The sequence below is a fragment of the Nannobrachium achirus genome, assembly GCF_963921795.1.
Source record: "Nannobrachium achirus genome assembly, chromosome: 22".
Classification (NCBI taxonomy): domain Eukaryota; kingdom Metazoa; phylum Chordata; class Actinopteri; order Myctophiformes; family Myctophidae; genus Nannobrachium; species Nannobrachium achirus.
In genome coordinates, this window is record NC_137829.1 from 12,032,517 (window position 1) to 12,049,443 (window position 16,927).

General features: G+C 40.4%; 2 protein-coding genes across 2 annotated transcripts; one reads left to right on the plus strand and one right to left on the minus strand.

Annotated features, from left to right (window-relative positions):
• Nucleotides 1-7,418: 7,418 nt before the first annotated feature.
• LOC308307766 (uncharacterized protein) lies at nucleotides 7,419-10,465 on the plus strand. Its single transcript, XM_080753046.1, has 4 exons — nucleotides 7,419-7,552; nucleotides 8,639-8,658; nucleotides 8,752-8,789; nucleotides 9,633-10,465. Exons 1-4 carry the CDS (start codon nucleotides 7,527-7,529, stop codon nucleotides 9,825-9,827), a joined length of 279 nt encoding a protein of 92 aa, XP_080609172.1. The 5' UTR covers nucleotides 7,419-7,526; the 3' UTR covers nucleotides 9,828-10,465.
• Nucleotides 10,466-13,454: 2,989 nt separating this feature from the next.
• LOC308308215 (cell surface glycoprotein CD200 receptor 1) lies at nucleotides 13,455-14,911 on the minus strand (the record flags this gene model as incomplete). Its single annotated transcript, XM_080753579.1, has 5 exons — nucleotides 13,455-13,544; nucleotides 13,864-13,915; nucleotides 14,022-14,142; nucleotides 14,293-14,568; nucleotides 14,677-14,911. 5 exons carry the CDS (start codon nucleotides 14,909-14,911, stop codon nucleotides 13,455-13,457), a joined length of 774 nt encoding a protein of 257 aa, XP_080609705.1.
• Nucleotides 14,912-16,927: the final 2,016 nt, after the last annotated feature.

Consider the following 16,927-nt stretch of genomic DNA (forward strand, 5'->3'; position numbering starts at 1 on the left):
GGATGAGAAGTGTAGCGATTCTAAACCATTTCTGCACGATGGCCCACTTGAAAATCTGCCAAAAAGTGTTGGCAGCACACCCATCTGACCACTGTGGCCGTGTGCATTTTCAGTGCATGTTTAAACAGATTTTTGACATTTGACATTTTTTGTAATATTAAAAATTGTATTATCGATAATATCTTCTGCAATATCCTGACAGCCCACAAGTGGGCCCTAGCCTACAGGTTGGGAATCGCTGCTCTAGTGGATTCTGGTAACAGAAATGCTGGACCTGGCTGCCAGATGTCCATTGTTTTACCCTTTTATGTCCAGCCAGCAGGGCTGTATAGTGGACTGTGCAGAACAAGAACACTCACGGACACGCACACACTCACGGACACACACACACACACACACACACACACACACACACACACACACACACAAACACACACACAATGAGTGCACACGGACGATGAGTTGATGTATTCATAAGCTCTGAGTTCCCATACAGTGTTTATTAGCTCTAGTAGCTCTCTGCTACATTCCACTCTTCCACTGTACATATCTGTGTGTTTTTACTCAGCACTTATATATTGCATATTTTGGTCAAAAATAAAGAATTGTGGATTGTTTATTTACAAGGTGTCCAATCACTGTTGTTATATGAAGCACCTCCTCAATTTGGACCATCTGTGTTCCAATAATACCAATTTACATAGGTCCAGCAGTTCTTGAGGCACAGAAAGATTTATTATTACTCTAAAACCCTCCAGATCCTGTGCGTGCATGCGTCACAGTGCGTGACACTTCATCCCAGCTCAGCAGAAGGATATAGCTGACCTGTTCTGACATCACAATGATGTTTCAAATTAATTCCGTCCTTGTCCCTTTTATGCCCATACGGAGTACCCTGATGTCATCAATATCATCCCAGGTTACTGTCCAGGAAAGGGAAAAAGGAACCTGTGTTACGAATCCAAATATTTATAACTTTCAACCTGGTGTCCCTATTTTCGCCTTGTCATTATGCGAAACAGACCCACATATTTACAATGTGTTCCACGATTGCATCGAGATGTATTGTGAGCCTGAAGAGCTGCTATTTTCACAACTTTTGCGTGATACTGTCACATGATAGGGCAAATTATAATATAGGACATTAATTTCTGAAAAAGCATAAGAGGATGAAAGGCGTGTGGTTCTCTCCACAAACATTGTGCCTTTGTACAGCCAACACTGTGACTAATAACCTTGTATTTATGCATTCCAATGCATATATTGTGTGATGCAATTATCATATTATAAAAACCACAGTATTCAGGATCATCACAATATGTTGCATTATATTAGCAGCAGTGACGTTACTGAATGTCACTACTCAATGAAAGGAAGAGTTGTTTGCATCTGTAAATGCATCTGAATGTATCTGAAATTAAAAGCTCAGCTGGCTCATTGTGTATTTCACTGCTGGATGCTGTGCCAACAATCAATATGAGCTTTTGTCCCTTGTCTAAGAGCTGATTTTGCAACAATAAAGCAAATATTAAGCTTTTCTCGGTTGCGTGATCTACTGGATGATATGATCTTATGGAAGACAGGAAGGGAGGCCCTTTCCAGTGGATGCCCTTTTAGAATAATTGAAACCCCACAGTAATGTGAGGGTTGAATGGGGAATTGTGTTGTTCCTTAAGGGTGGTTTATACTTTGCACCAGTGTCAGTAGACAATCTACTCGATCGTTTATTTTCAGTTCGCAACATGGCACACAGCCAAGTAGTACAAATCTGGCATTACTTTCTTACAGGAGTCGATCAAATAGAAATTCAGACAATCAGGGGCATTAAGAACCTGATGTAGTAATTGTTTGTCTGTAAAACACATACGGTACATAGTTAGTAGTCATAACAAATAATTTATAAATATGAATAACACATTTTTATTTTATTTTGTACACTGGACGGAGTGGGGAGATTCTCTCACTAGAGGTGCATGTAAACATATACATCTACAGTACATACAGTTTCTTGTATCACCTCTACAGGTCAGTGTGATTGTGACCTGTAATTATGACACCACAATGTATCATGGTCCTGACAGTGTGATTATTGCCTGCACTATTAGTAGTTTACATTAGTTACAAGACAGTATGTTGGCAAGCCATCTAAAGCATCTACATTTATAGTTTGGTGCATGATGATGTCACTTGCTAACATTTAAAAGAGAAAATGCAACATGAGGTGTTTTCTAAGTCATAGGTTTTAAAGCAGCACTATGTAACTTTTTAACAACTACAGTTTATAGCATATTATGTCCCACAAAATTATAGCTGTTATCTGTTATTCAACATCATCAGATATAACTTCACGGCCACGTTAGTGGAGGTATACAGGCGCAAAAAAGTTAAATGGTAAAATTCTTTATTGTACAAGCTCCCAACATTTACAGTTTCAAGAAAGGGCTTAAGAATAAAGAAATCAAGAAAGAAACGGAATACAAGTCATCATCAAGTTTTTATTGGCAGGAGCATTCATGTGCATACTGTACATGCACAATACATACATTATATCCATATAATATACCCCCATAAATGTATTTTATTTAGCACATTTTTATTTAGTTTTATTTAGCACATTTGATGGCCCCCCAAACATATTACTTCCCATATCCTTAAGCCCATTCACTACCTGTCACATCATCACAGTCTTAAGCGCATGTAGGCTTAATCAGCAAAGTGACTAGTAGATTAGTTCCATTTGAAGCAAAAGAAACCCACCAGCTAAAAAGACATTCAAAAGAAGAAAGCCATACAGGTTTTCAAGAAAGCAGTTCACAGTACCCTCACATAACCACAGCCACGTGGTCATATAGCCGTTAACATTTTCACCATTTCCACACATACAGGAAGTTCTCGTTCTAGCATTTCCCTCATGTAGAAAAATTATAGTCACAAAACTTCATTTAGCAGTAAAACATTCCAATTTCTTAACCATAGTCTTAAAACTGTCAAATATAAATACTAGTAGTCTTAAAAACATAATTCGGACCTTTTTTGCCAATTGTCAGATACAAATTTGGACAGTTTAAATTTAAAAAAATGTCAGCTTTAAAACAATATGCAAAAAGTCATATATTCAACCAATTTAAAATGAAAAGGAATCGCTTGTAAAAGAATGTATTGAAGCTCAAGAGACTTTAATGGAGGCATACTCTGAATGTTCCTCCTGTAAGGTGGTAGTATGCTGGGCTCTGCTGGGGGTATCAGAGGGCAGATGATGGATGGCAGCATATACTACATCATGGCCTGACCCTGGACCACTTCTCACTCTGTTGTCTTCATGCTGACCTGCATGCACTGTTCCAGTGTGACTGTGAATGTAGTTGTCGTACAGATTGGAGCAGGCCTGGTGCAAAGGCGGAGCAGAAGGACATGTGATGTTCTTAGGCAGGTCCGGCAGCATCAGGGTGGACATCTCCTATGAGATCACACAAGGAAAAACAGCTGCATGAAAGTTGTTGTTTTATTTATTTTTGCTATTTAGCTTAGGGAAGTCCATTGAGAACTACTTAACACCAATTTACCAATAAGACGAATAAGTGCTCCATCCCTTACCTGTCCCAGGGATTTGTTGTTACTTGTTAATCCTGTGGAGGGTGAAAAAGGAGCACATAACATTAATATTACATTTTATGCTCTGATTTATGACGTTGTCACTTGCCAAAAATACTTGTAGCAGATTTACAGGCTCACATTGCATCATCGCCACGTATGAGTAAATCCTTAAAATGATTCAGGATTTAGTTAATAAGAACTAGACATTCTATTATACTGGTCCAGCTTGTGAATTAATATGAGATACCATAACAACCTACCTTTACAATGTTTAAAACTCAACAGGGTGAGCATTGTCACTGTGAAGACCAGAAGAACAATGCTAATGCAGATGGACATGTAGGGTAACCAGGGCAGAGTTGCAGGTTCCTCATTGTTTGGAGAATCGCCTGTGAATTAATAAAGAAATAAAATGTACCACTTTGTGTCCATGAAAATAAAATTAAACTGTAAAAGTATACTGTATAGCAAGTTATAATGGCATTTATCTTTAAAAAAAATGTGCTCTTACTTGTGTTGGTGTTTTCAAGCTGGTATTTGTCTATATAGAATGATATAGGACACATCATGCAGAGGTAATAACCACATTTTCAACCTTGTATTCTTTTAATTTAAAGAAAATTAAATAAGTCTTACAATGCAAAGCTACCCACCTGACACAGAAATATTGACTGAATGGCTGATGACTGAAGTATTATTTTTGGATCCTGTTGATTTACATCTGTACAGGCCATCGTCACGCATGGAAATCCATTTGAATTCTAACAATGAAGTCAGTGTGCCTGTTAAAGCGCCGTGGACTTGTTTCATTTTTATGTTCTCAGTATTATTAATCTGTTTACATAAATGCAGGTGGTCCAGGACCTTACACCAGGTGATTTTTAAAGAATCCCCACAGGTTTTCACAGTGCAGTTGACAGTCAGGTGATGTTGTGGGACAGCTTTCAACAGCGTGCCTCTCCTGACATTTATAACGTCAACTTCACATGGGATGGGGCCTGTGAATCAAGAGCATCTCAATTATGGTCTAATGACAAAGTGAATGTTGTCTTGAAATACCGATTGGGAATAATGATGTAAACACTATTAAAACATCAGAGAAAATTGACAGTGTTTAGTCAAAACATTTTTACGTCACAATTAAATCATATGTGTTCATTTAACTCAACGTGTACAAATGGAACCGCTTAAATGGTTCATGTGGTTCCATTTTGTACACTCTCCGAGGTAAATAACAGTATGGAGTATGATTCACATTTATTATTAAAAAGAATATGGAATGCTAATTAATCTATACACAATTGTTATCAATATTTGTATAATTTAACACACAAAATTTAAACTGATTTTTACACAATATAATTTCCTATAGGCCAGGGTCTGGTCTAGACTGTAGAGTTCTTACCATGATGTTTTCCATGGATAAACACAGGTGACAGGATCCATAGTGCGAGGATGACACAGCCAGACAACGATGTATCCATCAGGGTGGACATACTGTACTGTGCTGTAGCACATGTGAGTGACACCTTACACATCAGCTCATACTGTACTTACTGCATGTGACACTTGTACAATAACCCCCCACCTGCACCCCACTCTGCTACTCGCTGCATGGTTTCCACATCCTGTCCTCCCACATACTGTACCAACCACAGACCAGCCTGACGGTTCTTCTTCTTTTACTTTACTGATGTTGAAATAACAGTTTCATATACATATGCAAACTTTGGCCTTACCTCGAACAAAATAATGAACACGTGTTGTTTGCATGTTGTGAATGTGATAATAGTTGTCAAAACAGAAGTGTCACAAAGTAGAAAAGGTACATTCTACACCTGCATGATCTGAGGAGCCTGAGTGGTCTTCTTGTCAGAAGAATTCATAGCGTTGCAATGGTATGGGCCACACCTTCCTCACAGCTCTTCACAAGCAGCCGGCTCTTCACAAGCTGCCGGTTCAACACGGCATCAACTTCACATTCAATGTCACTCAAGATCGCCACAGGCCAAGAATGGTACTGTGATATTTAATGACATTGAATGTCACTGTAGAGGTGATCGATTTCAAGCTTAAAGCTCAGCTTTAATTCCATGTTATTGGTCTAGTAGGCCATGTACATACTTAGCCGGAAGCAGCGGTCCACGGGCCATGTGACTGATGGACTCCTGTTACCAGAGCATGAGGCACCTTGGCTTGATGCAGAGTTTAAGTACACCCCCTGGACATGATGCTGTACTGTATGTACAGTATGTCACAGGGACTTGACAGCCAACCTTTGATGCTGAGAACCATACCAAGCAAGGAGGCATTTGAAGGTAATAGGTTGAAAAGTACCTCGCATCACCAGACTTTCTACCAAGGAGGAAAGCTAGGTTGAAAATGGTTTAAGTTCAGTAACTGTGATAACAGTACCCCCTGGTGTTTAAAATATATTTGAATGAACCAAGTTCCTTTAGTGTCAGCATTTTAATGCAGTTACATGCTTGTATTGCACTCAGCTAAGTTCTCAGTAGAGTTCTCAAATTCTGCCCGAACCCGACCCTACACAAACCCGACCCGACATTTAGAGTAGGCTAGGGCCTAAAATGTATTCTAATTAGGGCTGGGCCGGGCCTCGGGCTGAATGAAAACAGAATTACTTTTACTCTGTGATAGCGTTCTCAAATTCTTCCCGAACCCGACACTCCATGATGTTTTCGGGCAGAGTAGGGCCTAAAATATCTGATAATTAGTCGGGCCAGTTAGCCGGGCCTTAATTTTCAGGCCCGTTGAGAACTCTAGTTCTCAGTCACGGCCACATTATCTCTAGGGGTTTCCATAGGCACAGAGTTTGTGAGAGTCCTGGCTGATAGATTCAGTCAGGTGTAGGCATAATATACTCTATCCTTCTAAGACCCTGCATATTAAACAGCTGACTCTGTTCCTGGTTCCCCTCTTTCTTTCCTGTATACTTGAGCTTAGTCTTAGACTCCACACATATGTAAAATGGCAAAAAATATATTAAAACTGAAATCCAATAAACTAAATAGGAATGAATATAAACAACAATGCTGTGTGGTTTAAATGTTAAGGGTCAGTAGTGTCTGCAGTGTATGGACGAGTGGGGTGTGGTGTATTCATGTGTGTGTTAATGTACAACTGGAAATAAGGCAGGAACTTAAAGAAAAGGGCAGATGTTCACTGGGCGCGTTAGAAAAGTAATCAACAAACTATTTAAAAACTGGTAAAACATTGGCCAAATTGTAAAATAATATAAGAAAGAGGCAAACATTTTGAAAGTAGTTATGAAACGTGTGCCCTGGCAGAAAAAAGGTTGGAAAACACCTTACGGTTTGTGCCTGTTCATGTGCTTGCAACATTAATGCAATGCCTTATTATACTATGGTCAACCAACCACAGCTGACCTTTATGCTTGACACAAAAAAGTTAATGAAATACTTTAGAATTTCCACTGAAGGTGAAGAGTGAAGTAATCATCTGTGGGGGGGACATTTAAATGCAATTTACTTCCTCATCACTGCACGTCATGCAAATCAGACGGTAGTGAAAATAACAAATGCCTGTTTACATGACAGGTTTGTTTGCTTGTATGCATTTGTGTTTGTATGTGAGCAGAGCAGAGCATGAACTGCTCAGGAAATCAAACATCACACAAACAGACCGTTGTGTCCCCCCCACCCCACCTCTCTCTCTCTCTCTCTCTCTCTCTCACCCTCTCACTGGTCACAGTCAGATGTGTCCTGTTTCTAACACTATAGCATGTTTCTAGAGACAGCTCAGAGAACAGTGTCAGGCAGACAGTGGCTCTGAAACTCTGCCTCTGGGGTCGGCAACACCACCCGAGCACTGGGCTCTGCCAACTGGTGCTACCTGGCACTGTCTGACATACACGCCTGCAAACTGAGTCATCCAGAGCCGCCTGCAACACCATGGGAAACTGCATTTCAGGAGCATGGTAAGTCATCATCAACATTTACTGTGTATGTGTACGTACACACACGTTTATTGATCCCCCTGAGTGAAATTCAGGTGTCAAAGCAGTAGGCATAGCAAAAGGATGAACCATTTATAGACGTGAATATAGGCACAGTATATCTTAGTACATAGTATCATGTCATAAATATAAACATAGGCATGAGTATCATGGACAATCTAAAACTAGAAAATGGATATATATACAGTATGTGCAGAATATCAACAGTGTGGATATGATGTGAGGCTGATGTGTACTGTACAGCCAGCTACAAAGTGAGAATATGGCTACTATTCTAATGCCCAATTAATTCGTTTCAAAAGCCATGCACAAGGGGCTAAACAAATTGGTGAAATTGAGGCACTGTCCCTGCCTTTAATTTTTCAAGCTGGTGAGTGTTCCCATACATCTTTGGTTCTTGGATGTTGTGTTTTGGGGCCACATTTACTGCCTTTGCAGCACTATTACTGTACAGGAATTGTGGTTCCTCATTTGAACTGTGCCATCACTGCTGTTTAGGCACAGAGAAGTAGTGGTTTTATGCATATCTAAATACCTTCCGGTAGCAGCAGAACAACGTCCTCTTGGTGGGTTGTGGAGGAAACACAGCCGTGGGGGATGTAGGATGCATCACATCTAAATCACACCTTTATGTTCATTTCCTATGCAGAAGACATCACTTTAATGATTAACCATGCTACTATGAATAATGGAAATAGTAAGACCATGCCTTTCAATGCCTACAGTTGCTGTCAGACAGAAACCCTCTTTGCCCAAACCCCCCTTTTTCTTCAGGAAATGGAAAGATCAACATGTAACGGTTATTATTTCATTTTTTTCAATTTACTTTTCAGTGGTTAAATATTAATAAAACCCATGCACAGACACGCTTAACCACTTCACCCTAAACATCATGGCGTGTTGGTAGTGTTTCTTTTACAAAAAACAAATACGTTGAAATGTGGAGATCCAAGTTTTCTGCCAGACAGCAATGCTATGTTATTTGGACTGGATGAATACTGATGCTATGATCTCATCATTGTGATTTTCCCCTTTGGCTTTTTATAGGAAAAAGACAAAAGTTCAAGGTATGTTGCATTATGTAAGCTATTATTAGCCTGGATATTTATACGTTGCTTGATATCATTTATTAATTTAGTTGTTATTTTTCCTCCATGCAGGGAATAAGGGGCAAGCTGAAAATGACATAGATGAGAAGGTACAGTATATAAGAGTATATAGACCTGTCAGTCAAACCTCTGTCCTCAAAGCATAGAGTCTGCTTTTGAACACAGTCAGCAAAACATTTAGAATCTAAATACTAATGTCGTGCTGATGGACTGACAGACGGATCCTGGCTATCTACATTTTAGATGTTAAGGGTTCTTTAAGGGTCCGTCCGTCCGTCCGTCCGTCCGTCCGTCCGTCCGTCCGTCCGTGTGTGCGTGTGCGTGTGCGTGTGTGTGTGTGTGTGTGTGTGTGTTCTATACATATTTTGGCAATTTTCAAAAGAGTTTATATACATTTTGAATACTTGAAATGGGACATTTTGCATAATGAGTACTTTAAGTATATTTTGATGCCAATGCTTTTGTACTTTTACTCTTCTATTCTATTCTGAATACCAGACATTTACTTGTAACAGAGTATTTATACATTTTGGTACTGATACTTTTACTCAAGTGGCCTATACTGTAAGTACTGTTCCTGGACGACAGATAGACAAGCATTTAGTTTAGTCAGCCATGACAGGAATATGGAAACATTGTACAGAGCTATATATAGTAAGGTTGTGATAACTGATGTTCTAGATTTGCATTCTGTGTGTGTGTGTGTGTGTGTGTGTGTGTGTGTGTGTGTGTGTGTGTGTGTGTGTGTGTGTGTGTGTGTGTGTGTGTGTATGTGTGTGTGTGTGTGTGTGTGTGTGTGTGTGTGCGCGCGTGTGTGTGTGCGTGTGCACACGTGCAATGGCACTAAATATAAATGAGAGAGACATGGATGTGCTTAGGACTAGTTGCAACTTGCAAGACCAGCTCAAATGTCGATTCCCATTTTGTGACAGGACGAAAGGTCGTCTGCAGAGGATGTGACGTACACCACCATCGACCACGGCAACAGCAACGCACCAGCAGTCATCAGGGACTCCCAGGCTGACTGTGACTATGCAATAGTTATTCCCACCAAACGAAACTCCAGCTCTGAAACCAAAACCTCTACCGCAGAAGACTGTGGAGATGATTATGTTCTGATGGAGTAATGCAGTTACAAAGGGCTCCATGGACACAGACAAGACAGGGGGAAGTAGCTAATACATTACACACGATACATGTGACACAGAGCCTTGTGAAGGTTTTCTAGTGATTTAATCTGATCTCAATCTTGAAGGCAAAACTGACAAATTGAATGTGTACTAGTTCATACAGGATCATAGAGGATCAGGATACATGATCTGTTCCCAAACTGTGTGCCGACTCCGAGCCACACTGGTGTCCATTCAGACAAGTCCACTTAACAGAGGCAATTATATACCATACATTTTTTGTATATATATTTTAACCACCTTCATGCCACCTGCCACCCCCATTTTGGGCAAATTTCACAAATAAAAAAGCCAATCTACAAGCTCCAAATGCGTCATATTGTGGTGCATTGTGAGCTTTGGATTCTGACTTGCCCCATTGGTGTATTTGGTCACCAACAGTTTGAAAACCACTGATCTATCATCGACCAGTTTCCTTTCAACTCTGAGGCAACCCCAGTCAGACTAGAACACAGCTGCCATGGTGGTTCATCACTTGAAACTGTGCAGATGACACAGATGATGTTGTCTGACCTGTTTACAGAGGAAACCCACCCCACACAGAAGAATCAACGTGGAGCTTGTGGTGATATATTCTTTCCTTGAAATGTAGAACGAAAGGCTCAGCCTCCAGTAGCGCTGGCACATTTTTTTAATGGTTTCTTTAGTGTTATTATTTGATTATTTTACCTTTGTATTGTTGTGTTTTTTTAATTAAATGACACATTATTTCCAATGTGACTATGGTTTATCATTCACCCATATCGAAGGTGTTCATTTCTCACAGGGAAGATCCATCCTTTGATGCTAATACTGAGTGTACCGTATGAAAACACAGAAAACTGGATCATGATCCAGTTTATACTTCATTGTATGATGTATTGCTTGACGAAAAAAGTGATGTTTCCAGATGACCATGATACTGACATGATACTGAACATGATACTAATGACGATAAGAGTGTAGCCTCACACTCATACCGGTAGCTGTTGATGCCAATAACTTATTGTGGATACGGAGACGGAAAAACATAATGTTTCGGACTGGGCTGTGTTACTGTGTATCAACTACAGGCTGCCAGGTGCTGACCATGATACTGATCATGATACAATTTACAATTTAGTAATTTAGTAGACACTTTATCCAGACCGACTCACAGTAAGCAAGGTATGTATACCTCAAACATGTATACCTCAAATGCATAGACAGTATACCGGTATGCTAGTGTCTCGATACCTAGGTAAACCAAATGTATATACAGTATACGTATATATACAGTACATACACACACGCACAAACGCACGTGCACACACACACACACACACACACACACACACAAACACACACACACACACACACACACACACACACACACATATATATATATATGTCACGGTTTGTTAGAGAAACAGGACGGTCGAGAAACGGAGCACTCGTGGTGCCGCACGGGGCGGAACAAGCGGTCGCCCACAACAACGTCCTCCAGGCAGAGCCGCTCGATTGTCCACGACATTGCAAGCGACATTGCAAGCGGCGCGACATTGCAAGCGGCGCGACATTGCAAGCGGCGCTCCGCGGCCGGCGGAGCGCCGCAGGCGCGAGTGGCCGCGAAGAGCGGGCCAGGGCCGCGCGGCCGGCGGAGCGCCGCGCGAGTTACGAAGCCGTGGTGAATGCAATCGTTATATTTATGCCCAGGCCGTAAGGCCTGGGCAAGCCCACGATAAACGCTCATAGTAAGCTAATGGCTAAGCTAATGGCTAAACACCGCCCAGCTAGGCTAGTAAATAAAGAAAGAGAGTCGCAAACGAGTGACGTCAGCGCCTGCACTAGTGAATGGCTGTCTATGGGCTGTCGTCGCCATCTGGTGGTGATTAGTGTGTGGTGAACGACAAAACAAGCGCTCTTACTCTTACCGTCCTGAGTTACCCAAACATACTGTAACATATATACATACACTTTTTTTTTTTTTTTACGATTTTCTTTTTTGGGCTTTTTTATGCCTTTATTTGATAGGACAGTAGGCTGACAGGAAATGGGGAGAGAGATGGGGAATGACATGTGGCAAAGGTCGTCCGGATTGGGAATCGAACCGGCGACGCCAGCAGGCATCATAGCCTAGTATGTGGTATGCACCTTGACCACCAGGCCAACGGGCACCCCCCATACATACATATTTTTAAATAGAAAAAAAATTGGATAGGGGGCAAAAGAAAAATTAGAGAAACATTGGCTGAGACTAGAGGAAGAAGGTGAAAATGCCCCTATTCTTCCAGTCACTATACCAGCAGATGGCAGAGCAGTGCTTCCTATAACCTTCCTATAATCTGCTAGAAAACCAATAAAATAAAGACCTGCATAAGTTTATACAATGAACTATTGTTGTGGGCTTGGTGGACTTACGTTCTGGTGATATGGTGGAGGCACAGTGGGTAAAAGGATGCCACAACAAGGACTTTCCAGAACTCCGTTTACTTGTCACAATGTCAGGATTACAACAGGCAATAACAGCAGGCAGCAACGACATACAGGTATGATCTCGAACTCCTAGAATCTAGTTTCTTACTGGCTCTAATACAGTCTCTGGTGGTCGGTGAGTCTGTCCGTAATTCCCTGGTAAAAGCGGAGATACACTCAGACGTCTTTACCTTTTGGAATCCGGAACACAACTGAACTCATGGAGGGAGAACACACACACAATACAGCCCGCTCTACCTGGGAGCCAATGAGGACACATTACTCTGAGTAACCCCCCACACAATAGGCTGTTGTAATACAGGGACAGGTAATAGGCTGTCAGTTGTTCCCGCGTTACACTATACTAACATACTCCACAATCTGCCTGTTCCCAGTTCCTCAGATGGCCACTTAATTGTCTCATCAGAATTTCCTGCTGAATACTGTACCTGCTCTTGGGAATGTTAAGCAAAATCTGAATAGCTATCATTAGAAATACACATTTATTATTTATAGAAATACATAATACATTACATACATATTGCATAAACATCAATATACAGAAGTATACAGATTTTTCAGATCTGAGATTGTAACAATTGCACTTTTATCCATGTGATAATTTGGATCTTCTTGTGAGTCTTCTAAAAGCTCATAAGGTGCACACAAATCCATTACAATCTATCAGTCTTGCTGTGAGGTACCTACAGGTGACTTCATTGAACAACAACAACAACACCACACACACGTGTCTGTATGGTGAGTTGATGCGGATTGCATGTGCTGTGCACAGGTAAGCCAGTCTGACAGAGTAGGCTATTACTGTAGGTGTGTATAGCTGTGTAGGCTGTAGGTGAATCCCTGTTCCATCATGAGTCATTCGGTGAGAATTGCCTTCTGCAGCTTCCGTCTCTCAGCTCAAGTCTTTTATGATAAAAAACCCACCCACTTTACTACCATTCCTCTCAGTTTCATCAGCAGAGGCGTGTGAGTGTCTTTTGTGTGTGTGTGTGTGTGTGCGTGTGTGCGTGCGTGTGTGCGTGTGTGTGTGTGTGTGTGTGTGTGTGTGTGTGTGTGTGTGCGCGCGCGTGTGCGTGTGAGAGAGAGATGAAGAGACAGACAAAGAGACTATCATGCGAACAGATCTGCAGATGAGTTGTAGATAGAGTTCACACGTTGAACGTAGCTGGCATATGGCTCCACTTCTTCCACCTCCTCTATCTGAAAAAGCACAAGATTGATTGTAAAGAAAACACACCAACATACATACATACATCAACTATGAGTGGTTCTCAACCCTTTTAATTCCAAGGAACCCGAGTTTGATGTGCATTATTAGAACACAGGCTCTTAATACAACTGTACAGTACACTTTCATTGTTACAAATCCATAAAAGACCATTTGGACCATTTTTAGCTGAGGACCTTCTGGAACCCTGTGAAGGAATCCTGGAGGGGTCCCTGAAACCCTTGTTGAGAACAGTGATCAGTGAACATAACTACCAAATTAATTGTACAATATGTTGCAAGAATGCCCTACCGGTGGAGATTTGGCCTCAGATGGTGTAGTGGTATTGGACTTCCAACAACGCCTGACAACGACAGTAGACACATAATCCATCACTGTGCCACCAACGCTCATGCAATATTTCCCGCTCATGATCATAACTATCTGAAATTGCTAATTGTTTGTCATACCTAATCACAATTAGGTGTCTGTGTGTGAAGTACAAAAGTCCAAGTAAAGTCCCAATTATACTGACTGCCAGCAAAGAGATCAGAAGCTCTCCCCAGGGAACCGACCCATCTGACACGGAGGCTAAAGCAGAACAGATAATGATGAGTTATGACATGTAGCCATCTTAGGATATTCCAATGGTGCTGCAAATTATTAGTAATAATAATACATAGGATATATATAGCACTTTTACTCAAAGTCATTTAGACTGGAAATTGACAGATTTTCTACCTGAGGAGTCTTCTGGCTTGAAGATTTGCTCTGTCACCCAAAATGGGTGGTGAATAGCACAGGTCAGGTTATCTGTGGCTGCTCCCTCTTGGAGATCTAGCTGGCTTTTCACCGTGTAGAGTCCATCTTGAAGCTGGGTGTCCACTGAAGTTGCAGGTGTGTAATTTCCCATGTAACTCCAGACAATGGAGGCAGCAGGTTTCCCCCTTTCAGCTAAACACACAGCCACCCTCTTGCCGTCCTGCATCTTCACCGTGGCTGACATTTCAGGAGGGACTGGACAGGACAGAAAGTCTCAATGAATAGGTCAGCCAACACACACATGACAGCAAAGTTAGTTCTTGACAGTAACATAATTATGCCCAATGAGAATTACGGACTTACCTGTGACAGATAGCGTATAGAATATAATGTCACTTCCTCCTTTGTATGCAGACTCACATTTGTAGACCCCCTCATCGCTGTTTAATATGTTTGGGATGAACAAGTATGATTCACCAGTAGATATGTTGTGGAGAGTCTTCCCATCTTTGCAAGAGTTGTTACTACGTCCATCATCGCTTTGGCTTATACTACACTGCTTCTTCCTCAGGTCTATTGTCCAGATAGTGTAAAGCATCTCCCTCCATGTCTTATTGGCGCATGTCAGTTCAACAGTACTCCCCTGTTTTCTGGTTTCATTTCTGTAGACTGTGTAACAACAAAAAAAATGTTAACACAAAGATATTTATTTAAAATATAAGGTCACTGAAACAATATAATTAGATATGAACAATGGTAGGCCTAACCCCTTCCGATCTGTCAAAAGTAGTCCATGCCTTCATTTTCTCCCGTCTCGATTACTGTAACTCATTATATACATGTCTTTCAAAAAAATCTATCCATAGTCTCCAATTAGTTCAAAATGCAGCAGCCCGTCTTTTAACTGGTACCAGAAAATATGATCACATTACACCCATTCTAGCATCTCTGCATTGGCTCCCAGTTGAGTTCAGAATCAATTTTAAAATCCTCCTTATTACTTGTAAGGCCAGGATGGGCCTTACCCCAGCATATATTTCAGATCTTGTGACGGATTACGTGCCCTCACGTTCACTAAGATCCGCTAATAAAGCACTCCTGGACACTCCTACAGGTCATTATACCACCAAAGGACATATGGCCTTTGTTTTTAGAGCCCCCTCCCTTTGGAATGCCCTGCCCCTCGAGATTCGCCTCGCTGAGTCAGTCCCCCGTTTTAAATCTCTCCTTAAAACACATTTTTATAGACTAGCTTTTAATCCCTAATTCCACTTTTATGTATTTGTATCCTACCTTACGCAAGCTTTGTAATTATTTCCATGCATTAATTTTCTGCATTGTTTTTAATCCTTATAACCTCTTGTGTGTATGTTTTGTTTTTTGTTTTTTGTCCTTTGATGTTCTATGTTCCTCTTGTAAAGCACTTTGTAACTTGATTTTGAAAGGTGCTATAGAAATAAAGGTTTATTATTATTATTATTATTACTGTATATCCTGATACAAAGCATATTGAGCATCTTAATCACAAGCCAGCTCAAAAACATATTCAATATTAAAAAAGGTGATGACTTCTTCAAAAGTATACTAGTTAACACAAAACTTTGGCTTTTGTTATATTTTCACCAGCTACATCTTCAATTTTCAGGAAACGGGCTAATTTAAGACTTGTTAAAAACAAAACAAAAAAGAAAATAGAACAAAATCAGTCCACATAGGATTGCTCTAGCCTTTAAGCAAATTATTTACATTTTTCCTAGATGTATCCGTTTCAATTTGTTTGGTCTAACTCTAAATTATTAATCTATTCTACAGTATATCTTCTTAATGTTTCTATTTAAAATAATCTCATACATTTACCATTAGGAGGGGTAGAGTTAGGAGGGGTAGAGTTAGAATTGTTGTTATGGTTAGTACCTGAGAGAGATGGAAGAGCAAGTTAGCAGAACGTGGGCAAAATATCATATTAATTATCAGTAGCAGCAACAGCAGTTAACAATTTTGTTAGTATGTTAAATCAGACCAGCATTCCAAGTGGTATGACAACTGAACAAATCAATTCAACAATCAGTCACAAATATTAAACAATTCTGCCCAGAAGCAACATGATTGTGTTATTTGCAATTGTTTCCAATTTGCTATGCGTATATATTTATATTAATAATTAAATTATTGTTGGGGAAAAAAAGAATATAAGTATCTACTGTTAAATAACCTTGATAGTACAATCATTATGAAATCTGCACCTGAGATGTCAGAATTTCCACTCAGGAATATACAGTGTATATATATATATATTTTAATAATGTTATCATGGGAGGCTATTGTAACTGATGTTTACAGTATCTACAGTGTACTATTTGGAATATGTATACTGTGCGCTTGTTTGTTTTGAGGTTTAATAAACAAGCATGTGGTCGCTAAGTAAAACCACAGGACCCTCCATATAGAGCTGACACAAATGTTATTTCCACCTTTCAGCAACCCCACAATGGAGAAAAGCTGTATCATCATGTCATCCCTAAATATAGAAGTCACAAGTTCCACTGCAGAGACATGGGGACTGTGTGTTTGTTCATAACGAAAATTAAACCTCACATACAGTATCTGTTTTGGT